Source organism: Oncorhynchus clarkii, chromosome 13 (assembly GCF_045791955.1).
Source record: "Oncorhynchus clarkii lewisi isolate Uvic-CL-2024 chromosome 13, UVic_Ocla_1.0, whole genome shotgun sequence".
Taxonomy (NCBI): Eukaryota; Metazoa; Chordata; class Actinopteri; order Salmoniformes; family Salmonidae; genus Oncorhynchus; species Oncorhynchus clarkii.
In genome coordinates this window covers 13,564,299-13,583,997 of record NC_092159.1, presented here as the reverse complement: position 1 = coordinate 13,583,997, position 19,699 = coordinate 13,564,299, and the positions used below count along the sequence as shown (strand labels likewise).

General features: G+C 40.9%; 2 protein-coding genes across 3 annotated transcripts; one reads left to right on the top strand and one right to left on the bottom strand.

Moving 5' to 3' along the window:
• Window positions 1-10: 10 nt before the first annotated feature.
• LOC139423768 (GTPase IMAP family member 7-like) lies at window positions 11-8,921 on the bottom strand. 2 transcript variants are annotated; one of them, XM_071175400.1, is made up of 7 exons: window positions 8,564-8,921; window positions 7,525-7,660; window positions 7,236-7,295; window positions 5,378-5,473; window positions 4,472-4,760; window positions 2,313-2,421; window positions 11-2,202 (listed from the first exon to the last, which is right to left on the bottom strand). In XM_071175400.1, the coding sequence occupies exons 2-7, from the start codon at window positions 7,542-7,544 to the stop codon at window positions 1,319-1,321; spliced, it is 1,458 nt and encodes a 485-aa protein (XP_071031501.1). In that variant the 5' UTR covers window positions 7,545-7,660; window positions 8,564-8,921; the 3' UTR covers window positions 11-1,318. The 2 variants fall into 2 exon arrangements, with proteins under 2 accessions (XP_071031501.1, XP_071031502.1); XM_071175401.1 differs by lacking the exons at window positions 7,236-7,295; window positions 7,525-7,660 and adding an exon at window positions 5,841-5,930 and having other exon boundaries at window positions 8,564-8,630.
• A 1,920-nt stretch (window positions 8,922-10,841) lies between these two features.
• Window positions 10,842-11,898, top strand: LOC139423497 (heme oxygenase 2a). The gene is made up of 3 exons (XM_071175106.1): window positions 10,842-11,052; window positions 11,422-11,550; window positions 11,771-11,898. Exons 1-3 carry the CDS (start codon window positions 10,842-10,844, stop codon window positions 11,896-11,898), a joined length of 468 nt encoding a protein of 155 aa, XP_071031207.1.
• The last annotated feature ends 7,801 nt before the right edge of the window (window positions 11,899-19,699 follow it).

Below are 19,699 nucleotides of genomic sequence, written 5' to 3'. Positions count from 1 at the left end.
TGACAATATCTTTAATTAAATCATTCATTAATTTATTAATGCAATTGCAGACAGAAGTTGACAACAGGAACATAGCACGCATTTTCCGAGTAAGTTCTGCAAAATAGAAAAGGTCCCAAGTTGCTTTTATCATGCTTGTAGTCAACCCCTTGTGATGTAACTGCCTACACCATTACCTTCTACTCATGAGACCAAAACCATGCCTACACAGCTACATAAACAAGACTTTTAGTGGTATCTAAACGCTTAGCAGTAAATGTACAAGTTGATTTATAGTGGAATGTCTGACTAGTCTCTTATCTCTTACTGCAGAGTTCTGTCTTCACAGTCACACATTTCTGAGACAGTTTCTTTATAAAAGGCAGAGAGACTAGAAAACAACTGTGGAACAATATTAAACCTCTATAATGAATATATATTGTTAATCTGTAGTCTAGGACCCTATAAATGTAAGGAGGGTGGGGTCTTATAACCCCTCCCCTTCTATTAATACAACATAAGCATAATCAATTATTGTAATACATCAAACATTTAGTACAGCCCCCATCATGACCCCTAGGTGAACCTCTAACAAGATATCAAAGGGACGCAAAAGGCACTCTTATTGTGAAACGACCCAGTAACTAGCTGGCCTCTGGCACTGAGCAGTTCCCGGTAGTAGTTTAGCCAACTGCTCTTCCCTGACGTGGTACAAAATGCATAATTGATATTTTACATTGATGTTCTGACATTGGTTATATTGGTTATATAAAGGACGTTTAAACTGGGTCCAGCACTTCATGAGACACAGCTACAGTATAGTGAATTTCCAGGCCAAGTTAATATAACTTTGAAAATACTGCAACAAACAAACCCAACACAGCTGTATGATGATTCAACTGTATTCCTGGACTGTTTTGACATTTATATTGCATAATACATGACACTGCATTATTTGTTCACCCATTGGAGAAAGTGCAGGTATCTTATATTTCTCTAAACACCAGGTTATAATGGGAGATATGTTCATAAAGAATATATAAAACCACTTCTAACAATTAATCAATGAAAGTATTAATCAACAATTAATAAATTAACTTATTTATCATTTTCATCTGCAAACTTGTTTTGTTTTCAGAGATCACCCTGCTTTACAATAAGAGATGATGATTGACGAGACTCCCTAATGTTCAGATGATGAATGAAGAGACTCCCTAATGTTCAGATGATGAATGAAGACCCCCTAATGTTCAGATGATGATTGAAGAGACTCCCTAATGTTCAGATGATGATTGTGAATATCAAATGAAGAGACTCACTTATATTCAGTTTAGTATCATTAAAGGACAATCAGTACCATCATTGTGATCACTGTTACTCCTACATACATTTTTGAGCCTGAGACTTTCAATGCCAGATTATCAATGACCTTCCTCCCTTCATCTTGCCCCTCACAGACTTTTCTCTCTTCAGTCTCCCTCTTTTTCTCCTCTTCCTCTCTTATCGTTGCTATGGCTGCATCCCTCTTTTTCTCCTCCTCCTCTCTTATCGTTGCTATGGCTGCATCCCTCTTTCTAACCTCCTGTTCCAGTATCTTTCTCAGAGCCTCCTCCCTCCTCCTGATCTCCTCTTCCCTCCGGGTCAAGATGTTCGTCACATGATAGTATCCCCTATTCTCATTCAATAATCCGTCTATCTTCTCCAGCAGCTCTGTGACCTGAGTGAGGTCATTATTTTCTTTGTTAATGAAGACGTGATGTCTACCACCACACATACTGAGAAGCTTTAGGGAATCCCTGTTGTCCTTTAGATACACCTCCACTGGTTTCCCTTCTAGCTGGTCTCCACCAGTGAACAGCACCATGGTGTATTTAAGGGCCTCCTCTGCAAAGTTCTCATTCATCCATTGGACAGTTTTCTTCTCCTCTTCTGTGCACCAGTTGCACAACCTGATCACCAGCAGGAACACGTGAGGTGTTGAGATGTTGATGCATTGAGCTACTTTACCTGCAACTTCCTCAGATGGCAACACATCTGGGGTGTTAATCATAGTTATGTTATTTCGGCCCACAACAGCATCTTGTTCCTCACACTGTGGCCCATACGAAGGCGAAGCCTCCACTCTAAAGGCCTCTCTTCCCAGGATGGTGTTTCCTGATGCTCTCTTCTCTGATCCAGACTTCCCCAGCAGAACAATCCGGTGCTGAAATCCCACCTCAGACCCTGCAGAGAGGCAGGACATTTAAAACAGGTTAAAAAAGGTTCAATTGTATAAGTGAATAACATTAATGCTGGAACAAAATGAGAAATAAAGACAAAATGAGTAAACTCACCGTGTACAGTGACACACAATTGTGTATAACATACAAGTCCTACCAGGGCAAGTATTAGTATGAGAATCCCCAGAAGACTGATGAAGAAGGCTGTTTGCCATGAGCAGACCTACGAAGGAGAGTCATGGAAGCACGTCATGTACAGTGCCTTGCGAAAGTATTCGGCCCCCTTGAACTTTGCGACCTTTTGCCACATTTCAGGCTTCAAACATAAAAATATAAAACTGTATTTTTTTGTGAAGAATCAACAACAACACAATCATGAAGTGGAACGACATTTATTGGATATTTCAAACTTTTTTAACAAATCAAAAACTGAAAAATTGGGCATGCAAAATTATTCAGCCCCCTTAAGTTAATACTTTGTAGCGCCACCTTTTGCTGCGATTACAGCTGTCGCTTGGGGTATGTCTCTATCAGTTTTGCACATCGAGAGACTGAATTTTTTTCCCATTCCTCCTTGCAAAACAGCTCGAGCTCAGTGAGGTTGGATGGAGAGCATTTGTGAACAGCAGTTTTCAGTTCTTTCCACAGATTCTCGATTGGATTCAGGTCTGGACTTTGACTTGGCCATTCTAACACCTGGATATGTTTATTTTTGAACCATTCCATTGTAGATTTTGCTTTATGTTTTGGATCATTGTCTTGTTGGAAGACAAATTTCCGTCCCAGTCTCAGGCCTTTTGCAGACTCCATCAGGTTTTCTTCCAGAATGGTCCTGTATTTGGCTCCATCCATCTTCCCATCAATTTTAACCATCTTCCCTGTCCCTGCTGAAGAAAAGCAGGCCCAAACCATGATGCTGCCACCACCATGTTTGACAGTGGGGATGGTGTGTTCAGGGTGATGAGCTGTGTTGCTTTTACGCCAAACATAACGTTTTGCATTGTTGCCAAAAAGTTCAATTTTGGTTTCATCTGACCAGAGCACCTTCTTCCACATGTTTGGTGTGTCTCCCAGGTGGCTTGTGGCAAACTTTAAATGACACTTTTTATGGATATCTTTAAGAAATGGCTTTCTTCTTGCCACTCTTCCATAAAGGCCAGATTTGTGCAATATACGACTGATTGTTGTCCTATGGACAGAGTCTCCCACCTCAGCTGTAGATCTCTGCAGTTCATCCAGAGTGATCATGGGCCTCTTGGCTGCATCTCTGATCAGTCTTCTCCTTGTATGAGCTGAAAGTTTAGAGGGACGGCCAGGTCTTGGTAGATTTGCAGTGGTCTGATACTCCTTCCATTTCAATATTATCGCTTGCACAGTGCTCCTTGGGATGTTTAAAGCTTGGGAAATCTTTTTGTATCCAAATCCGGCTTTAAACTTCTTCACAACAGTATCTCGGACCTGCCTGGTGTGTTCCTTGTTCTTCATGATGCTCTCTGCGCTTTTAACGGACCTCTGAGACTATCACAGTGCAGGTGCATTTATACGGAGACTTGATTACACACAGGTGGATTGTATTTATCATCATTAGTCATTTAGGTCAACATTGGATCATTCAGAGATCCTCACTGAACTTCTGGAGAGAGTTTGCTGCACTGAAAGTAAAGGGGCTGAATAATTTTGCACGCCCAATTGTTCAGTTTTTGATTTGTTAAAAAAGTTTGAAATATCCAATAAATGTCGTTCCACTTCATGATTGTGTCCCACTGGTTGTTGATTCTTCACAAAAAAATACAGTTTTATATCTTTATGTTTGAAGCCTGAAATGTGGCAAAAGGTCGCAAAGTTCAAGGGGGCCGAATACTTTCGCAAGGCACTGTATATACTGTAGGTCACTATTAGGATTGCAGATTTTTGGTAAATTTTCCCAAATTCACAGGTTTTCCAGTAATCTCAGTTGAACGAGCAGGAAATCCAGAATCCTCATTTCTGGAAAACCGGGGAATTTAAGGAAAGTTCCCATAATTTTGCAACCCTACCGTACCAGCATTTTGCAACCCTATCGTACCAGCATTTTGCAACCCTATCGTACCAGCATTTTGCAACCCTATCATACCAGCATTTTGCAACCCTATCGTACCAGCATTTTGCAACCCTATCGTACCAGCATTTTGCAACCCTATCGTACCAGCATTTTGCAACCCTACCCAACCTTTCTTGACAATTTCTATCAGGGGACCAAATAGACATTTCACTGGAGACGAAGGAAACTCTACCTGAGTCGCAGTTTGTTCTGTTTCAACATATGTTTCATGGACGTGATGGTCTACATTTGGAACGGTTTTCCTTCCTTCAGTGGCCTCCACCAATGTGTGTTTCATCAGTCCCGGGGCCTGGTAGTGGTCTCTAACATGGTTCTCACAGAAAGTAGCCTTGCAGTCCTGGCAGAACTTCACAGCTTCGTCACTGTGCTGCACACATATGGTACAGTCCAGTCTGGTACCATGTACTATTCTGTTATCCTGCATCTGGCCTAAAGCAGGCAGAGGGTCCTCAACCGTAGGGCTGTAGAAAGGTTCAAGCTGAATGAAGCCACACGTTACATGCACGTTTATAACACACGCACGTTTATAACACACGCACGTTTATAACACATGCACGTTTATAACACATGCACGTTTATAATACATGCACGTTTATAACACATGCACGTTTATAACACATGCACGTTTATAACACACGCACGTTTATAACACACGCACGTTTATAACACACGCACGTTTATAACACACGCACGTTTATAACACACGCACGTTTATAACACACGCACGTTTATAACACATGCACGTCCATAGCGAAGGATCAACAGCATTTACGTTTTACATTGTACATTTGAGTGACTCACAGGAGCAATTAGGGTTAAGTGCCTTGCTCAAGGTCACATTGACAGATTGGTTGCTGGATTCGAACCAGCAACCTTTAGGTTACTGGCCCAAAGCTCAACCGCCAGGCTACCTGCCACCTCATCATGGTACATGATAGTAGATAAGACAGCATTCAGTACTGTGAACAACAAACACTTTTACATTATAGGAAATCAATAAATAGCTCAGGCTAGGATTCCTCATAACACCAAAACAAAGGTGTATATCTGGTTTACATTATGGGCATACATACTGTACCTCTGATTTATATGAAGACCAGATCCATATAAATCAATCTCACTATCTGCTGAGGCGACTGTATACAGTGAGTACTCTGTCTCCACCTGCTGGCTCCTAGCAACAACAGACAGAAAGAGAAGTGTTTGAAATGTTTGTCAAAAGTGGTTGGAAATCTAAAAAGTCCTCCATGTTTTTTTCTTTAGGAGAGTAGAAGTTTGCAGGTCGGTTTGCGAGCCATCTCTGTTATTAAAGTGAACAAAAAAAGATTGACTAATGTTTTACAGTGCATTCACAAAGTATTCAGATCCCTTGATTTTTCCCCACATTTTGTTACATTTCAGGCTTTTTCTAAAATGGATTGAATTCATCAATCTGCACACAACAACCCATAAAGACAAAGCAAAAATAGTTTTTGTAGAAATGTTTGCTAAATTATTAAAAATTAAAAACAGAGATACCTTGTTTACATAAGTATTCTGACCCTTTGCTTTGAGACTCTACATTGAGCTCAGGTGCATCATGTTTCCATTGATCATCCTTGAGATGTTTCTACAACTTGATTGGAGTCCACCTGTGGTAAATTACATTGAACGGACAGGATTTACGTTATAAATAATGTATAAGGTCCAAAGTTGACAGTGCATGTCAGAGCAGAAACCAAGCCATGAGGTCGAAGGAATTGTCCGTAGAGCTCCGAGACAGGATTGTGTCGAGGCACAGATCTGGAGAATTATACCAAAACATTTCAGCAGCATTGAAGGTCCCCAAAAATACAGTGGCCTCAATCATTATTAAATGGAAGAAGTTTGGAACCACCAAGACTCTTCCTAGAGCTGACCACCCTGTCAAACTGAGCAATCAGGGGAGAAGGGCCTTGGCCAGGGAGGTCACCAAGAACCCGATGGTCACTCTAACAGAGCTCCAGAGTTCCTCTGTGGAGATGGGAGAACTTTCCAGGACAACCATCTCTGCAGCAAACCACCAATCAGGCCTTTATGGTAGAGTGGTCAGACGGAAGCCACTCCTCAGTAAAGGGGACATGACAGCCCGCTTGGAGTTTGCCAAAAGGCACCTAAAGGACTCAGACCATGAGAAACAAGATTCTCTGATCTGATGAAACCAATATTGAACTCTTTGGCTTGAATGCCAAGTGTCACTTCTGGAGGAAACCTGGCACCATCCCTATGGTGAAGCATGGTGGTGGCAGCATCATTTTGTGGGGATGTTTTTCAGCGGCAGGGACTGGGAGACTAGTCAGAATCGAGGGAAAGATTAACAGAGCAAAGTACAGAGAGATCCTTGATGAAAACCTGATCCAGAGCACTCAGGACCTCAGATTAGGGTGAAGGTTCCCCTTCCAACAGGACAACGACCCTAAGCACACAGCCAAGACAACGCAGGAGTGGCTTCGGGACAAGTCTCAATGTCCTTGAGTGGACCGCCAGAGCCTGAACTTGAACCCGATCGAACATCTCTGGAGACCTAAAAATAGCTGTGCAGCGACATTACACATCCAACCTGACAGAGCTTGAGAGGATCTGCAGAGAAGAATGGGAGAAACTCCCCAAAGCAGGTGTACCAAGCTTGTAGCATCATACCCAAGAAGACTCAAGGCTGTAATCGCTGCCAAAGGTGCTTCAACAAAGTACTGAGTAAAGAGTTTGAATAGTTATGTAAATGTGATATCAGTTTTTTATTTGTAATAACCTGTTTTTGCTTTGTCATTATGGGTATTGTGTGTATATTGATGAGGGGGGGAAACTATTTCATCCATTTTAGAAAAAGGATGTGACGTAATCAAATGTGGAAAAAGTCAAGGGGTCTGAATACTTTCCGAATGTACTGTAGACAAATATTTCAGAAGACAGCATCTCACCATTTCACAGAGGTACGGTTGAACGTTATTGGTTGACACATGGACCGATCACTGTTCCTGCTGTAAGGCACAGGTGTTTTGGGACAAAAATAATACGATTTTCAACTACAGCTTGAGTTAAACTGGTCCTACTTTATTTGGACAGTACTGTTCATATTTAGAATGAAATACAATCACGAAACATGTAATTTTATAGCTACAAATGTTGTTCTAAAATGTCCAGTTTTTCTCTTGCATAATTGAATTGGTAACACTTCACTGACTATAGGTAATAGGAGACTCCTCTTACCTCGTTTCATCCGAGCTCATGTTATCAGTTACTTGGGTTGGCAGCAATGTATCCGTTTCCCCTGGGACAGAACCTCTATTTTCTTTATCTCTATCTCTTGGCAAATCATTTGCTTGGTAATCAGGATTGGCAGCCACTTTATGATGTTATGATACAACGTACAACAATGGGCACAAACACAAACAAGACTGAAAAGGCTCAATTAGTAAAATGCGTAATCTAGGCGCAAGTATGTCGGTTTTTGGGCGACGCAACCAAATTCACATAGAAATGTGAGTTGTAGATCTGTCACTCTCATTGAAAGCATGTCTGAGCGATAGATGCATTCTATGTATGGCCGTTTCTATGCTTCCCGTTCATAAGTTTCATTTTTGGGTCTTTTAAGTTTCGGTTTTGTAGATCAGCTTCAAACAGCTGAAAAATACTGTATTTTGGGTTATTGAAAATATGTTTCACAGCATTTAATAATGGCACAATGGATAGTGACAATTGTGACAATTGTTTTGTCACATGAACTGAAATAAGAGAAGGACCATTAGAATTTTATCAACCAGAGCAATTTCTACATAGCTACCTATGACAAGTTTACAGTATTTGTCAATGTTTTGTTCATACCTTTTCTAGTTTAAATACTAAGACAATTATTCTAGAGTGATTGAAATTTGATTCAACAACTTTACACAGTACAATTAGGGTGTGCTTCGGTGATAAAATGTCACTTATATTATAAAATAGATTTTTACGAAGACAAATATGTTTATTCACTTTCGCTAACATATCAAAGGATTGTACTTTTTGTGGTAGTCCAAGTTGTTTCCGCGGGTTGCAAAAAGCAAAAGTAGCATTTCACGAGCTGAATTCAATGTTAAAAGGCTTTGGAAATAAAAAAGCTTGGTATAAGCTCAGTGTTGTGTTGACATTTAACAGAGCTGGTGAGAAATCTTTTAAAAAGAACAGGAATTTCTAATTAATATGAAAGTGTATACAAAAATATGAAAATACTACATGTCACATGTCTCAAAATCGATATCCATCTTACCTCTCTATATTATATCCTGCTGATAAGAGAAGATGACGAGTTTAACGTGAAAGTGAGCTTCTCATGTAAAAAAAAGAAAAAAGTCTGTCCCACTCAATCTTGTCTTCTTCTTCTTCTTTAGTATCATAGCGTTTGCACATTTTGTTTGTGAATGCGGCCAACTACTGTTCGGGAGTTGGTGTTCAATCATGTTACATTTTGTGATACAAATTAAAAAAGGAAGGAAAATAAAATATTGCACCACCAACTAACCCTACACATATATATCACTATTTCATAAAAATACAAATAAAAACCACCAATCCATTCCACTACTTTGACCCTATATGCTAATGCACCTTGCCACCAGGCTGGGTGGACGGGACACCACCACTAAACACACCCTGTAACTCTTCTGAAGCTCCACCGAAATAGCTGCCACCACCACATCTATTTTCTGTGATTGACGTTCCATTTCTGCGGTACAGCTGATATGAACGCTAAGAAGCCAACCTTACTGAAACATATATTACTCGTTGGCCTATCTCTCTGTGCTGGCACAAATCTACTACTCACAGGGATCATCTCAGGGTCCCTCACCGTTGACCCATCCTCCTCTACTTTCTTCACTGGCCCAGCATACTGGCCCAGTGAAGAAAGTAGAGGATGCACTACTCTGACTCTGGTCACCTCCACTTGCCTCTGTCGCACCGGACACTTCCGATCCCCAGCAACATGGGCAACCCTACAGTTGGCACACACAAATGTATCTACTGAAACTACACAATCTTTTATCCCATGCCCCCCTGCACACTCCCCACATCTTGGATTCTCCCTCCTACACACTGGATTCTGGACAAAAGCTCTAAAAGGATAACTGATAGAGTATATACCAGTGGAGGCTCCTCAAAGGAGGAAGGGGAGGACCATCCTTTTAGAAAAAACTATACTAAATATATGAACATGTCACCAAATAATTTAATTAAAGACACTGTTTTGCAATGAAGGTGTACAGTAGTTAGTTTCCGTCCTCCTCTGAGTACATTGGCTTCAAAACAAAACCTAGGAGGCTCATGGTTCTCACCCCGTTCCATAGACTTACACAGTAATTATGACAATTTACGGAGGACATCCTCCAACCTATCAGAGCTCTTGCAGCATGAACTGACATTTTGTCCACCCAATTAAAGGATCAGATAATGAATCTAGTACTGGAAGCATAAGCTACAACTAGCTAGCACTGCAGTGCATAAAATGTGGTCAGTAGTTAACTCAAAAAGAGAGAAAGACAATAGTTGAACAGTTTTGAATAAATGCATTTCTTCAAAAATTAAGGATAACCTTGATAGTGAGGGAGAGAGAGAGCTAACTACATTTCATAGTATTTTTTCATATTCACTTACTTAGCTAGCTATCTAGTTTAGTCTACTCAAACACCCGGCTCAAACACAGAGGGACGCTATGTTAGCTAGCTGGCTATGGCTATCAAACACTGGAACTCCTCAAGGTAAGCTTTTGGTTTTATATATTTATTGCCACCGGGGCCTGCCGGTGTAAATGCTAAACTGCTTGCTGACTGTACACTATACTACATGATTGTAGCGGGTTTATTAATGCATTAGTTCTGTTAGCTATGTTGACTATGACGTTAGATAATATGGTGACAATGATGTAGGCTGTGTGTCGGTTAGCGGTTATGATTTGAAGGTTTGGCTTGGAAAGTTTTTTTCCGCCTGGTCCCAGACAGCTGATGTGTTGTGCACTGAAGTCCACAAGCGAAGGGTAAAGGTGCAAAAGGAGGAAAGTGATCCGAGAAGGAATTACATTAGCTTATCCTCCCCATACCCAATCATTTAGTGGTGTCCTCAGTGTGAGCACACATAGTCACCACTGCCAGCTGACCCACCTTGGAATATCCCGATGAGCTTTATGGGACACTTTGTCATAAGTAACTAATCAGAAAAAATGTATATCTCTCTGTCTCTCTCGCACATGCTCAAGACTACATATAATAAATAATAGGGTTTTAGAAAACTTTTAAGTGCACTGACAGAATTAAACATACATAGCTCTTAAATAAATTCAGGTTAAAAGCAAAGACCTGTTGGCAACTCCTCTTACCCAGTTGTGTAAAGTACTTCAGTAAAAATACATTCATGTACTACTTAAGTAGTATCTGTACTTTACTTTACTTTACTATTTATATTTTTGACAACTTTTACTTGATTCCTAAAGAAAATAATGTATTTAATATTTAATCCACACATATTTTCTAATTGATTCTAATTAATTTATTCAAATGAACCCTATTCTAATGAAGGTGGCACAGCGGGCGCTGAAGCTGCCCTCTAGTGGCGAGGGGCTGCACTTCTACCAGTTTGAGGGCGTCCACAGCGCCAAGGCCTTTAAACAGCTGTACAGGAGCAGGATCAACGAGCTGGAGATGGACCAGGAGACCAAGGAGAGGATCATAGCCGAGTCTAACCTGGCCTTCAAGTTAAACATGGAGGTAAGATATTATTGATCAGGGTGGTTTTCATTAACCTCGTTCGACCATTCTGATCTCGCTAGCTTACATTCCGTTTCGCTCCACGCGGTTTATTCAGGATGGTGGATCAGGCTGGGATTTCATGATCTAGTAGTGATCTACCACATATAGTACTGACATATGATAGGTATCCAAACAGCTGTCTTGTGGTTAGCGTAACAGCTGTTTTGAGCTTGAAGAACACTGATATGAAGCCATAACACTTGATAAGTGTAATATAAATGATGTAAAAGGGTTTGGGAACATGGTTTGGCCTTTTAAACATCATACTCATTAAATGTTTGTAGTATTTTGTCGTAAGATGCTGATTTAATGCTGTTGGATACTTACCTGTTCACAGAGCTGGAGGAGGCAGGGAAGAGCATCAAGGAGGTGGTGTTGGACGCAGGGTTCCCAGGACATGGTCATGGGGACATGGACGGAGACATTAACAAGTGCCCTTACTACGCTGCCAAAATGGGTAAGCTGCCTGCCTGAACTTCTCACACTTTAACATCTCCTTTTTTCTGTGTTTGGCATCAATTAGACATGTCATATGACAACACATTTGGTACTAACAGTAGTAACAGAATGAGGTCACAATGCAATCTTTCACTCAGGATAGTTTCTAGAAATTAGAACATGAATGACTGAATTATTATCCTTCTCTTTCTTCTCCTCTTCCTCCTCTCTTTCTCTAGTGGCCAGTGACAACACTAACTTTGCCTGTCAGTTAGCCATGATGCTGCTGAGACATGCTGTTGGTCAGATGGTTCTGGCCAGCTGGGCGGCTGCTGTCGCCGGATTGGCTGCCTGGTACCTCATGTGATCTGTCACGGACTGATTCAGCCAATCATATGTTTAAAGGGCGGAAGACTCAACCAGGAAATGGTGGACTTCTGGAGGAGGATGGCCAAGCTTTGTCCAGACTAATGAACTTGTTCCCTCCCTCATTCTTTACTTCTCTCACTCCCTTGGTTGCTGTGTTGATACCAGCTGGTTGTTGTAGTAATGATGTTACTGTAACGTTGTGGGGTATGAACCCGTCTTTAATGAATATTTTCACTGCCAACATGCAGATGATCTCCTTAGTAATGTCCTCTTCAGTACTTATCACCTGCACTATTCTGCTTATCAACACTGAATAGTTACATTGTTCAACTTTCATTTATGGCTGTTTGTGTGTATTGAGACTATACTGTACTTGCAGTACAGTGTATTTTAGGCATATACAGTTGAAGTCGGAAGTTTACATACACTTAGGTTGGAGTCATTAAAATTTGTTTTTCAGCCACTCCACAAATTTCTTGTTGTTTTGGAAAGTCGGTTAGGACATCTACTTTGTGCATGACAAGTCATTTTTCCAGCAATTGTTTACAGAGATTATTTCACTTATAATTCACTGTATCACAATTCCAGTGGGTCAGAAGTTTACATACACTAAGTTGACTGTGTCTTTGAACAGCTTGGAAAATTCCAGAAAATAATTCCATGGTTTTAGAAGCTTCTGATAGGCTAATTGACATAATTTGAGTCAATTGGAGGTGTACCTGTGGATGTATTTCAAGGCCTACCTTCAAATTCGGTGCCTCTTTGCTTGACATCATGGGAAAATCAAAAGAAATCTGCCAAGACCTCAGAAAAATAATTGTAGACCTCCACAAGTCTGCTTCATCCTTGGGAGCAATTTCCAAATGCCTGAAGGTACCACATTCATCTGTACAAACAATAGTATGCAAGTATAAACACCATGAGACCACGCAGCCGTCATACCGCTCAGGAAGGAGACTCGTTCTCCTAGAGATTAATGTACTTTGGTGTGAAAAGTGAAAATCAATCCCAGAACAACAGCAAAGGACCTTGTGAAGATGCTGGAGGAAACGGGTACAAAAGTATCTATATCCACAGTAAAACGAGTCCTATATCGACATGACCTGAAAGGCCGCTCAGCAAGGAAGAAGCCACTACTCCAAAACCTCCATAAAAAAACAGACTATGGTTTGCAACTGCACATGGGGACAAAGATCATACTTTCTGGAGAAATGTCCTCTGGTCTGATGAAACAAAAATAGAACTGTTTGGCCATAGTGACCATCGTTATGTTTGGAGGAAAAAGGGGAACACCATCCCAGGGGGAACACCATCCCAACTGTGAAGCACGGGGGTAACAGCATCATGTTGTGGTGTTGCTTTGCTGCAGGAGGGACTGGTGCACTTCACAAAATAGATGGCATCACGAGGGAGGAAAATGATGTGGATATATTGTGGCAACATCTCAAGACATCAGTCAGGAAGTTAAAGCTTGGTCGCAAATGGGTCTTCCAAATGGACAATGACCCCAAGCATACTTCCAAAGTTGTGGAAAAATGGCTTAAGGACAACAAAGTCAAGGAATTGGAGTGGCCATCACAAGGCCCTTATCTCAATCCTATAGAAAATTTGTGGGCAGAACTTAAAAAGCGTGGGCGAGCAAGGAGGCCTACAAACCTGACCCCGTTACACCAGCTCTGTCAGGAGGAATGGGTCAAAATTCACTTATTGTGGGAAGCTTGTGGAAGGCTACCCAAAACGTTTGACTCAAGTTAATCAATTTAAAGGCAATGCTACCAAATACTAATTGAGTGTATGTAAAATACATAAAAGCTGAAATAAATCATTTGCTCTACTATTGTTCTGACATTTCACATTCTTAAAATAAAGTGGTGATCCTAACTGACCTAAGACAGGGGATTTTTACTAGGATTAAATGTCAGGATTGTGAAAAACTGAGTTGAAATGTATTTGGCTAAGGTGTATGTAAACCTCCGACTTTACCTGTATTTATGCTGTAAATGTTGCAAAGATTTTGATCTTGTAATTATGTAATTGCAATACAATATGTATATGTTTGGAAAATCAGTATTTGAAAACCTGTCCTCTGTATGCAATGCTGATTTTAAAAAAAAAATGTTGACAAATGTGTTTTATCAACGCTTTTGTACTCCAAGAGATGTAATGGGAATGCTGCCTATGTTAAACTGGACCAGAATGTAGTACACATAAAGGCCAAGAGATGTAATGGGAATGCTGCCTATGTTCAACTGGACCAGAATGTAGTACACATAAAGGCCAAGAGATGTAATGGGAATGCTGCCTATGTTAAACTGTAGACCAGAATGTAGTGCACATAAAGGCCAAGAGATGTAATGGGAATGCTGCCTATGTTAAACTGTAGACCAGAATGTAGTACACATAAAGGCCAAGAGATGTAATGGGAATGCTGCCTATGTTAAACTGGACCAGAATGTAGTGCACATAAAGGCCAAGAGATGTAATGGGAATGCTGCCTATGTTAAACTGTAGACCAGAATGTAGTACACATAAAGGCCAAGAGATGTAATGGGAATGCTGCCTATGTTAAACTGTAGACCAGAATGTAGTACACATAAAGGCCAAGAGATGTAATGGGAATGCTGCCTATGTTAAACTGGACCAGAATGTAGTGCACATAAAGGCCAAGAGATGTAATGGGAATGCTGCCTATGTTAAACTGTAGACCAGAATGTAGTACACATAAAGGCCAAGAGATGTAATGGGAATGCTGCCTATGTTAAACTGTACCAGAATGTAGTACACATAAAGGCCAAGAGATGTAATGGGAATGCTGCCTATGTTAAACTGTACCAGAATGTAGTGCACATAAAGGCCAAGAGATGTAATGGGAATGCTGCCTATGTTAAACTGTAGACCAGAATGTAGTGCACATAAAGGCCAAGAGATGTAATGGGAATGCTGCCTATGTTAAACTGTAGACCAGAATGTAGTACACATAAAGGCCAAGAGATGTAATGGGAATGCTGCCTATGTTAAACTGTAGACCAGAATGTAGTGCACATAAAGGCCAAGAGATGTAATGGGAATGCTGCCTATGTTAAACTGGACCAGAATGTAGTGCACATAAAGGCCAAGAGATGTAATGGGAATGCTGCCTATGTTAAACTGTAGACCAGAATGTAGTGCACATAAAGGCCAAGAGATGTAATGGGAATGCTGCCTATGTTAAACTGGACCAGAATGTAGTGCACATAAAGGCCAAGAGATGTAATGGGAATGCTGCCTATGTTAAACTGTAGACCAGAATGTAGTACACATAAAGGCCAAGAGATGTAATGGGAATGCTGCCTATGTTAAACTGGACCAGAATGTAGTGCACATAAAGGCCAAGAGATGTAATGGGAATGCTGCCTATGTTAAACTGTAGACCAGAATGTAGTGCACATAAAGGCCAAGATATGTAATGGGAATGCTGCCTATGTTAAACTGTAGACCAGAATGTAGTGCACATAAAGGCCAAGAGATGTAATGGGAATGCTGCCTATGTTAAACTGTAGACCAGAATGTAGTGCACATAAAGGCCAAGAGATGTAATGGGAATGCTGCCTATGTTAAACTGGACCAGAATGTAGTGCACATAAAGGCCAAGAGATGTAATGGGAATGCTGCCTATGTTAAACTGTAGACCAGAATGTAGTACACATAAAGGCCAAGAGATGTAATGGGAATGCTGCCTATGTTAAACTGTAGACCAGAATGTAGTACACATAAAGGCCAAGAGATGTAATGGGAATGCTGCCTATGTTAAACTGGACCAGAATGTAGTGCACATAAAGGCCAAGAGATGTAATGGGAATGCTGCCTATGTTAAACTGTAGACCAGAATGTAGTACACATAAAGGCCAAGAGATGTAATGGGAATGCTGCCTATGTTAAACTGTACCAGAATGTAGTACACATAAAGGCCAAGAGATGTAATGGGAATGCTGCCTATGTTAAACTGTACCAGAATGTAGTGCACATAAAGGCCAAGAGATGTAATGGGAATGCTGCCTATGTTAAACTGTAGACCAGAATGTAGTGCACATAAAGGCCAAGAGATGTAATGGGAATGCTGCCTATGTTAAACTGTAGACCAGAATGTAGTACACATAAAGGCCAAGAGATGTAATGGGAATGCTGCCTATGTTAAACTGTAGACCAGAATGTAGTGCACATAAAGGCCAAGAGATGTAATGGGAATGCTGCCTATGTTAAACTGGACCAGAATGTAGTGCACATAAAGGCCAAGAGATGTAATGGGAATGCTGCCTATGTTAAACTGTAGACCAGAATGTAGTGCACATAAAGGCCAAGAGATGTAATGGGAATGCTGCCTATGTTAAACTGGACCAGAATGTAGTGCACATAAAGGCCAAGAGATGTAATGGGAATGCTGCCTATGTTAAACTGTAGACCAGAATGTAGTACACATAAAGGCCAAGAGATGTAATGGGAATGCTGCCTATGTTAAACTGGACCAGAATGTAGTGCACATAAAGGCCAAGAGATGTAATGGGAATGCTGCCTATGTTAAACTGTAGACCAGAATGTAGTGCACATAAAGGCCAAGATATGTAATGGGAATGCTGCCTATGTTAAACTGTAGACCAGAATGTAGTGCACATAAAGGCCAAGAGATGTAATGGGAATGCTGCCTATGTTAAACTGTAGACCAGAATGTAGTGCACATAAAGGCCAAGAGATGTAATGGGAATGCTGCCTATGTTAAACTGTAGACCAGAATGTAGTGCACATAAAGGCCAAGAGATGTAATGGGAATGCTGCCTATGTTAAACTGTAGACCAGAATGTAGTACACATAAAGGCCAAGAGATGTAATGGGAATGCTGCCTATGTTAAACTGTAGACCAGAATGTAGTGCACATAAAGGCCAAGAGATGTAATGGGAATGCTGCCTATGTTAAACTGGACCAGAATGTAGTGCACATAAAGGCCAAGAGATGTAATGGGAATGCTGCCTATGTTAAACTGTAGACCATAATGTAGTACACATAAAGGCCAAGAGATGTAATGGGAATGCTGCCTATGTTAAACTGGACCAGAATGTAGTGCACATAAAGGCCAAGAGATGTAATGGGAATGCTGCCTATGTTAAACTGTAGACCAGAATGTAGTGCACATAAAGGCCAAGAGATGTAATGGGAATGCTGCCTATGTTAAACTGTAGACCAGAATGTAGTGCACATAAAGGCCAAGAGATGTAATGGGAATGCTGCCTATGTTAAACTGTAGACCAGAATGTAGTGCACATAAAGGCCAAGAGATGTAATGGGAATGCTGCCTATGTTAAACTGTAGAACAGAATGTAGTGCACATTTTATTTTTTTATTTTATTTTACCTTTATTTAACCAGGCAAGTCAGTTAAGAACAAATTCTTATTTTCAATGACGGCCTGGGAACAGTGGGTTAACTGCCTGTTCAGGGGCAGAACGACAGATTTTGTACCTTGTCAGCTCGGGGGTTTGAACTCGCAACCTTCCGGTTACTAGTCCAACGCTCTAACCACTAGGCTACCCTGCCGCCCCACATAAAGGCCAAGAGATGTAATGGGAATGCTGCCTATGTTAAACTGTAGACCAGAATGTAGTACACATAAAGGCCAAGAGATGTAATGGGAATGCTGCCTATGTTAAACTGTAGACCAGAATGTAGTGCACATAAAGGCCAAGAGATGTAATGGGAATGCTGCCTATGTTAAACTGTAGACCAGAATGTAGTACACATAAAGGCCAAGAGATGTAATGGGAATGCTGCCTATGTTAAACTGTAGACCAGAATGTAGTGCACATAAAGGCCAAGAGATGTAATGGGAATGCTGCCTATGTTAAACTGTAGACCAGAATGTAGTACACATAAAGGCCAAGAGATGTAATGGGAATGCTGCCTATGTTAAACTGTAGACCAGAATGTAGTGCACATAAAGGCCAAGAGATGTAATGGGAATGCTGCCTATGTTAAACTGTAGACCAGAATGTAGTGCACATAAAGGCCAAGAGATGTAATGGGAATGCTGCCTATGTTAAACTGTAGACCAGAATGTAGTGCACATAAAGGCCAAGAGATGTAATGGGAATGCTGCCTATGTTAAACTGTAGACCAGAATGTAGTACACATAAAGGCCAAGAGATGTAATGGGAATGCTGCCTATGTTAAACTGCAGACCAGAATGTAGTGCACATAAAGGCCAAGAGATGTAATGGGAATGCTGCCTATGTTAAACTGTAGAACAGAATGTAGTGCACATAAAGGCCAAGAGATGTAATGGGAATGCTGCCTATGTTAAACTGTAGACCAGAATGTAGTACACATAAAGGCCAAGAGATGTAATGGGAATGCTGCCTATGTTAAACTGTAGACCAGAATGTAGTCCACATAAAGGCCAAGAGATGTAATGGGAATGCTGCCTATGTTAAACTGGACCAGAATGTAGTGCACATAAAGGCCAAGAGATGTAATGGGAATGCTGCCTATGTTAAACTGGACCAGAATGTAGTGCACATAAAGGCCAAGAGATGTAATGGGAATGCTGCCTATGTTAAACTGGACCAGAATGTAGTACACATAAAGGCCAAGAGATGTAATGGGAATGCTGCCTATGTTAAACTGTAGACCAGAATGTAGTGCACATAAAGGCCAAGAGATGTAATGGGAATGCTGCCTATGTTAAACTGTAGACCAGAATGTAGTGCACATAAAGACCAAGAGATGTAATGGGAATGCTGCCTATGTTAAACTGTAGACCAGAATGTAGTGCACATAAAGGCCAAGAGATGTAATGGGAATGCTGCCTATGTTAAACTGTAGACCAGAATGTAGTACACATAAAGGCCAAGAGATGTAATGGGAATGCTGCCTATGTTAAACTGTAGACCAGAATGTAGTGCACATAAAGGCCAAGAGATGTAATGGGAATGCTGCCTATGTTAAACTGTAGACCAGAATGTAGTACACATAAAGGCCAAGAGATGTAATGGGAATGCTGCCTATGTTAAACTGTAGACCAGAATGTAGTGCACATAAAGGCCAAGAGATGTAATGGGAATGCTGCCTATGTTAAACTGGACCAGAATGTAGTGCACATAAAGGCCAAGAGATGTAATGGGAATGCTGCCTATGTTAAACTGTAGACCAGAATGTAGTGCACATAAAGGCCAAGAGATGTAATGGGAATGCTGCCTATGTTAAACTGGACCAGAATGTAGTGCACATAAAGGCCAAGAGATGTAATGGGAATGCTGCCTATGTTAAACTGTAGACCAGAATGTAGTACACATAAAGGCCAAGAGATGTAATGGGAATGCTGCCTATGTTAAACTGGACCAGAATGTAGTGCACATAAAGGCCAAGAGATGTAATGGGAATGCTGCCTATGTTAAACTGTAGACCAGAATGTAGTGCACATAAAGGCCAAGAGATGTAATGGGAATGCTGCCTATGTTAAACTGTAGACCAGAATGTAGTGCACATAAAGGCCAAGAGATGTAATGGGAATGCTGCCTATGTTAAACTGTAGACCAGAATGTAGTGCACATAAAGGCCAAGAGATGTAATGGGAATGCTGCCTATGTTAAACTGTAGACCAGAATGTAGTGCACATAAAGGCCAAGAGATGTAATGGGAATGCTGCCTATGTTAAACTGTAGACCAGAATGTAGTACACATAAAGGCCAAGAGATGTAATGGGAATGCTGCCTATGTTAAACTGTAGACCAGAATGTAGTGCACATAAAGGCCAAGAGATGTAATGGGAATGC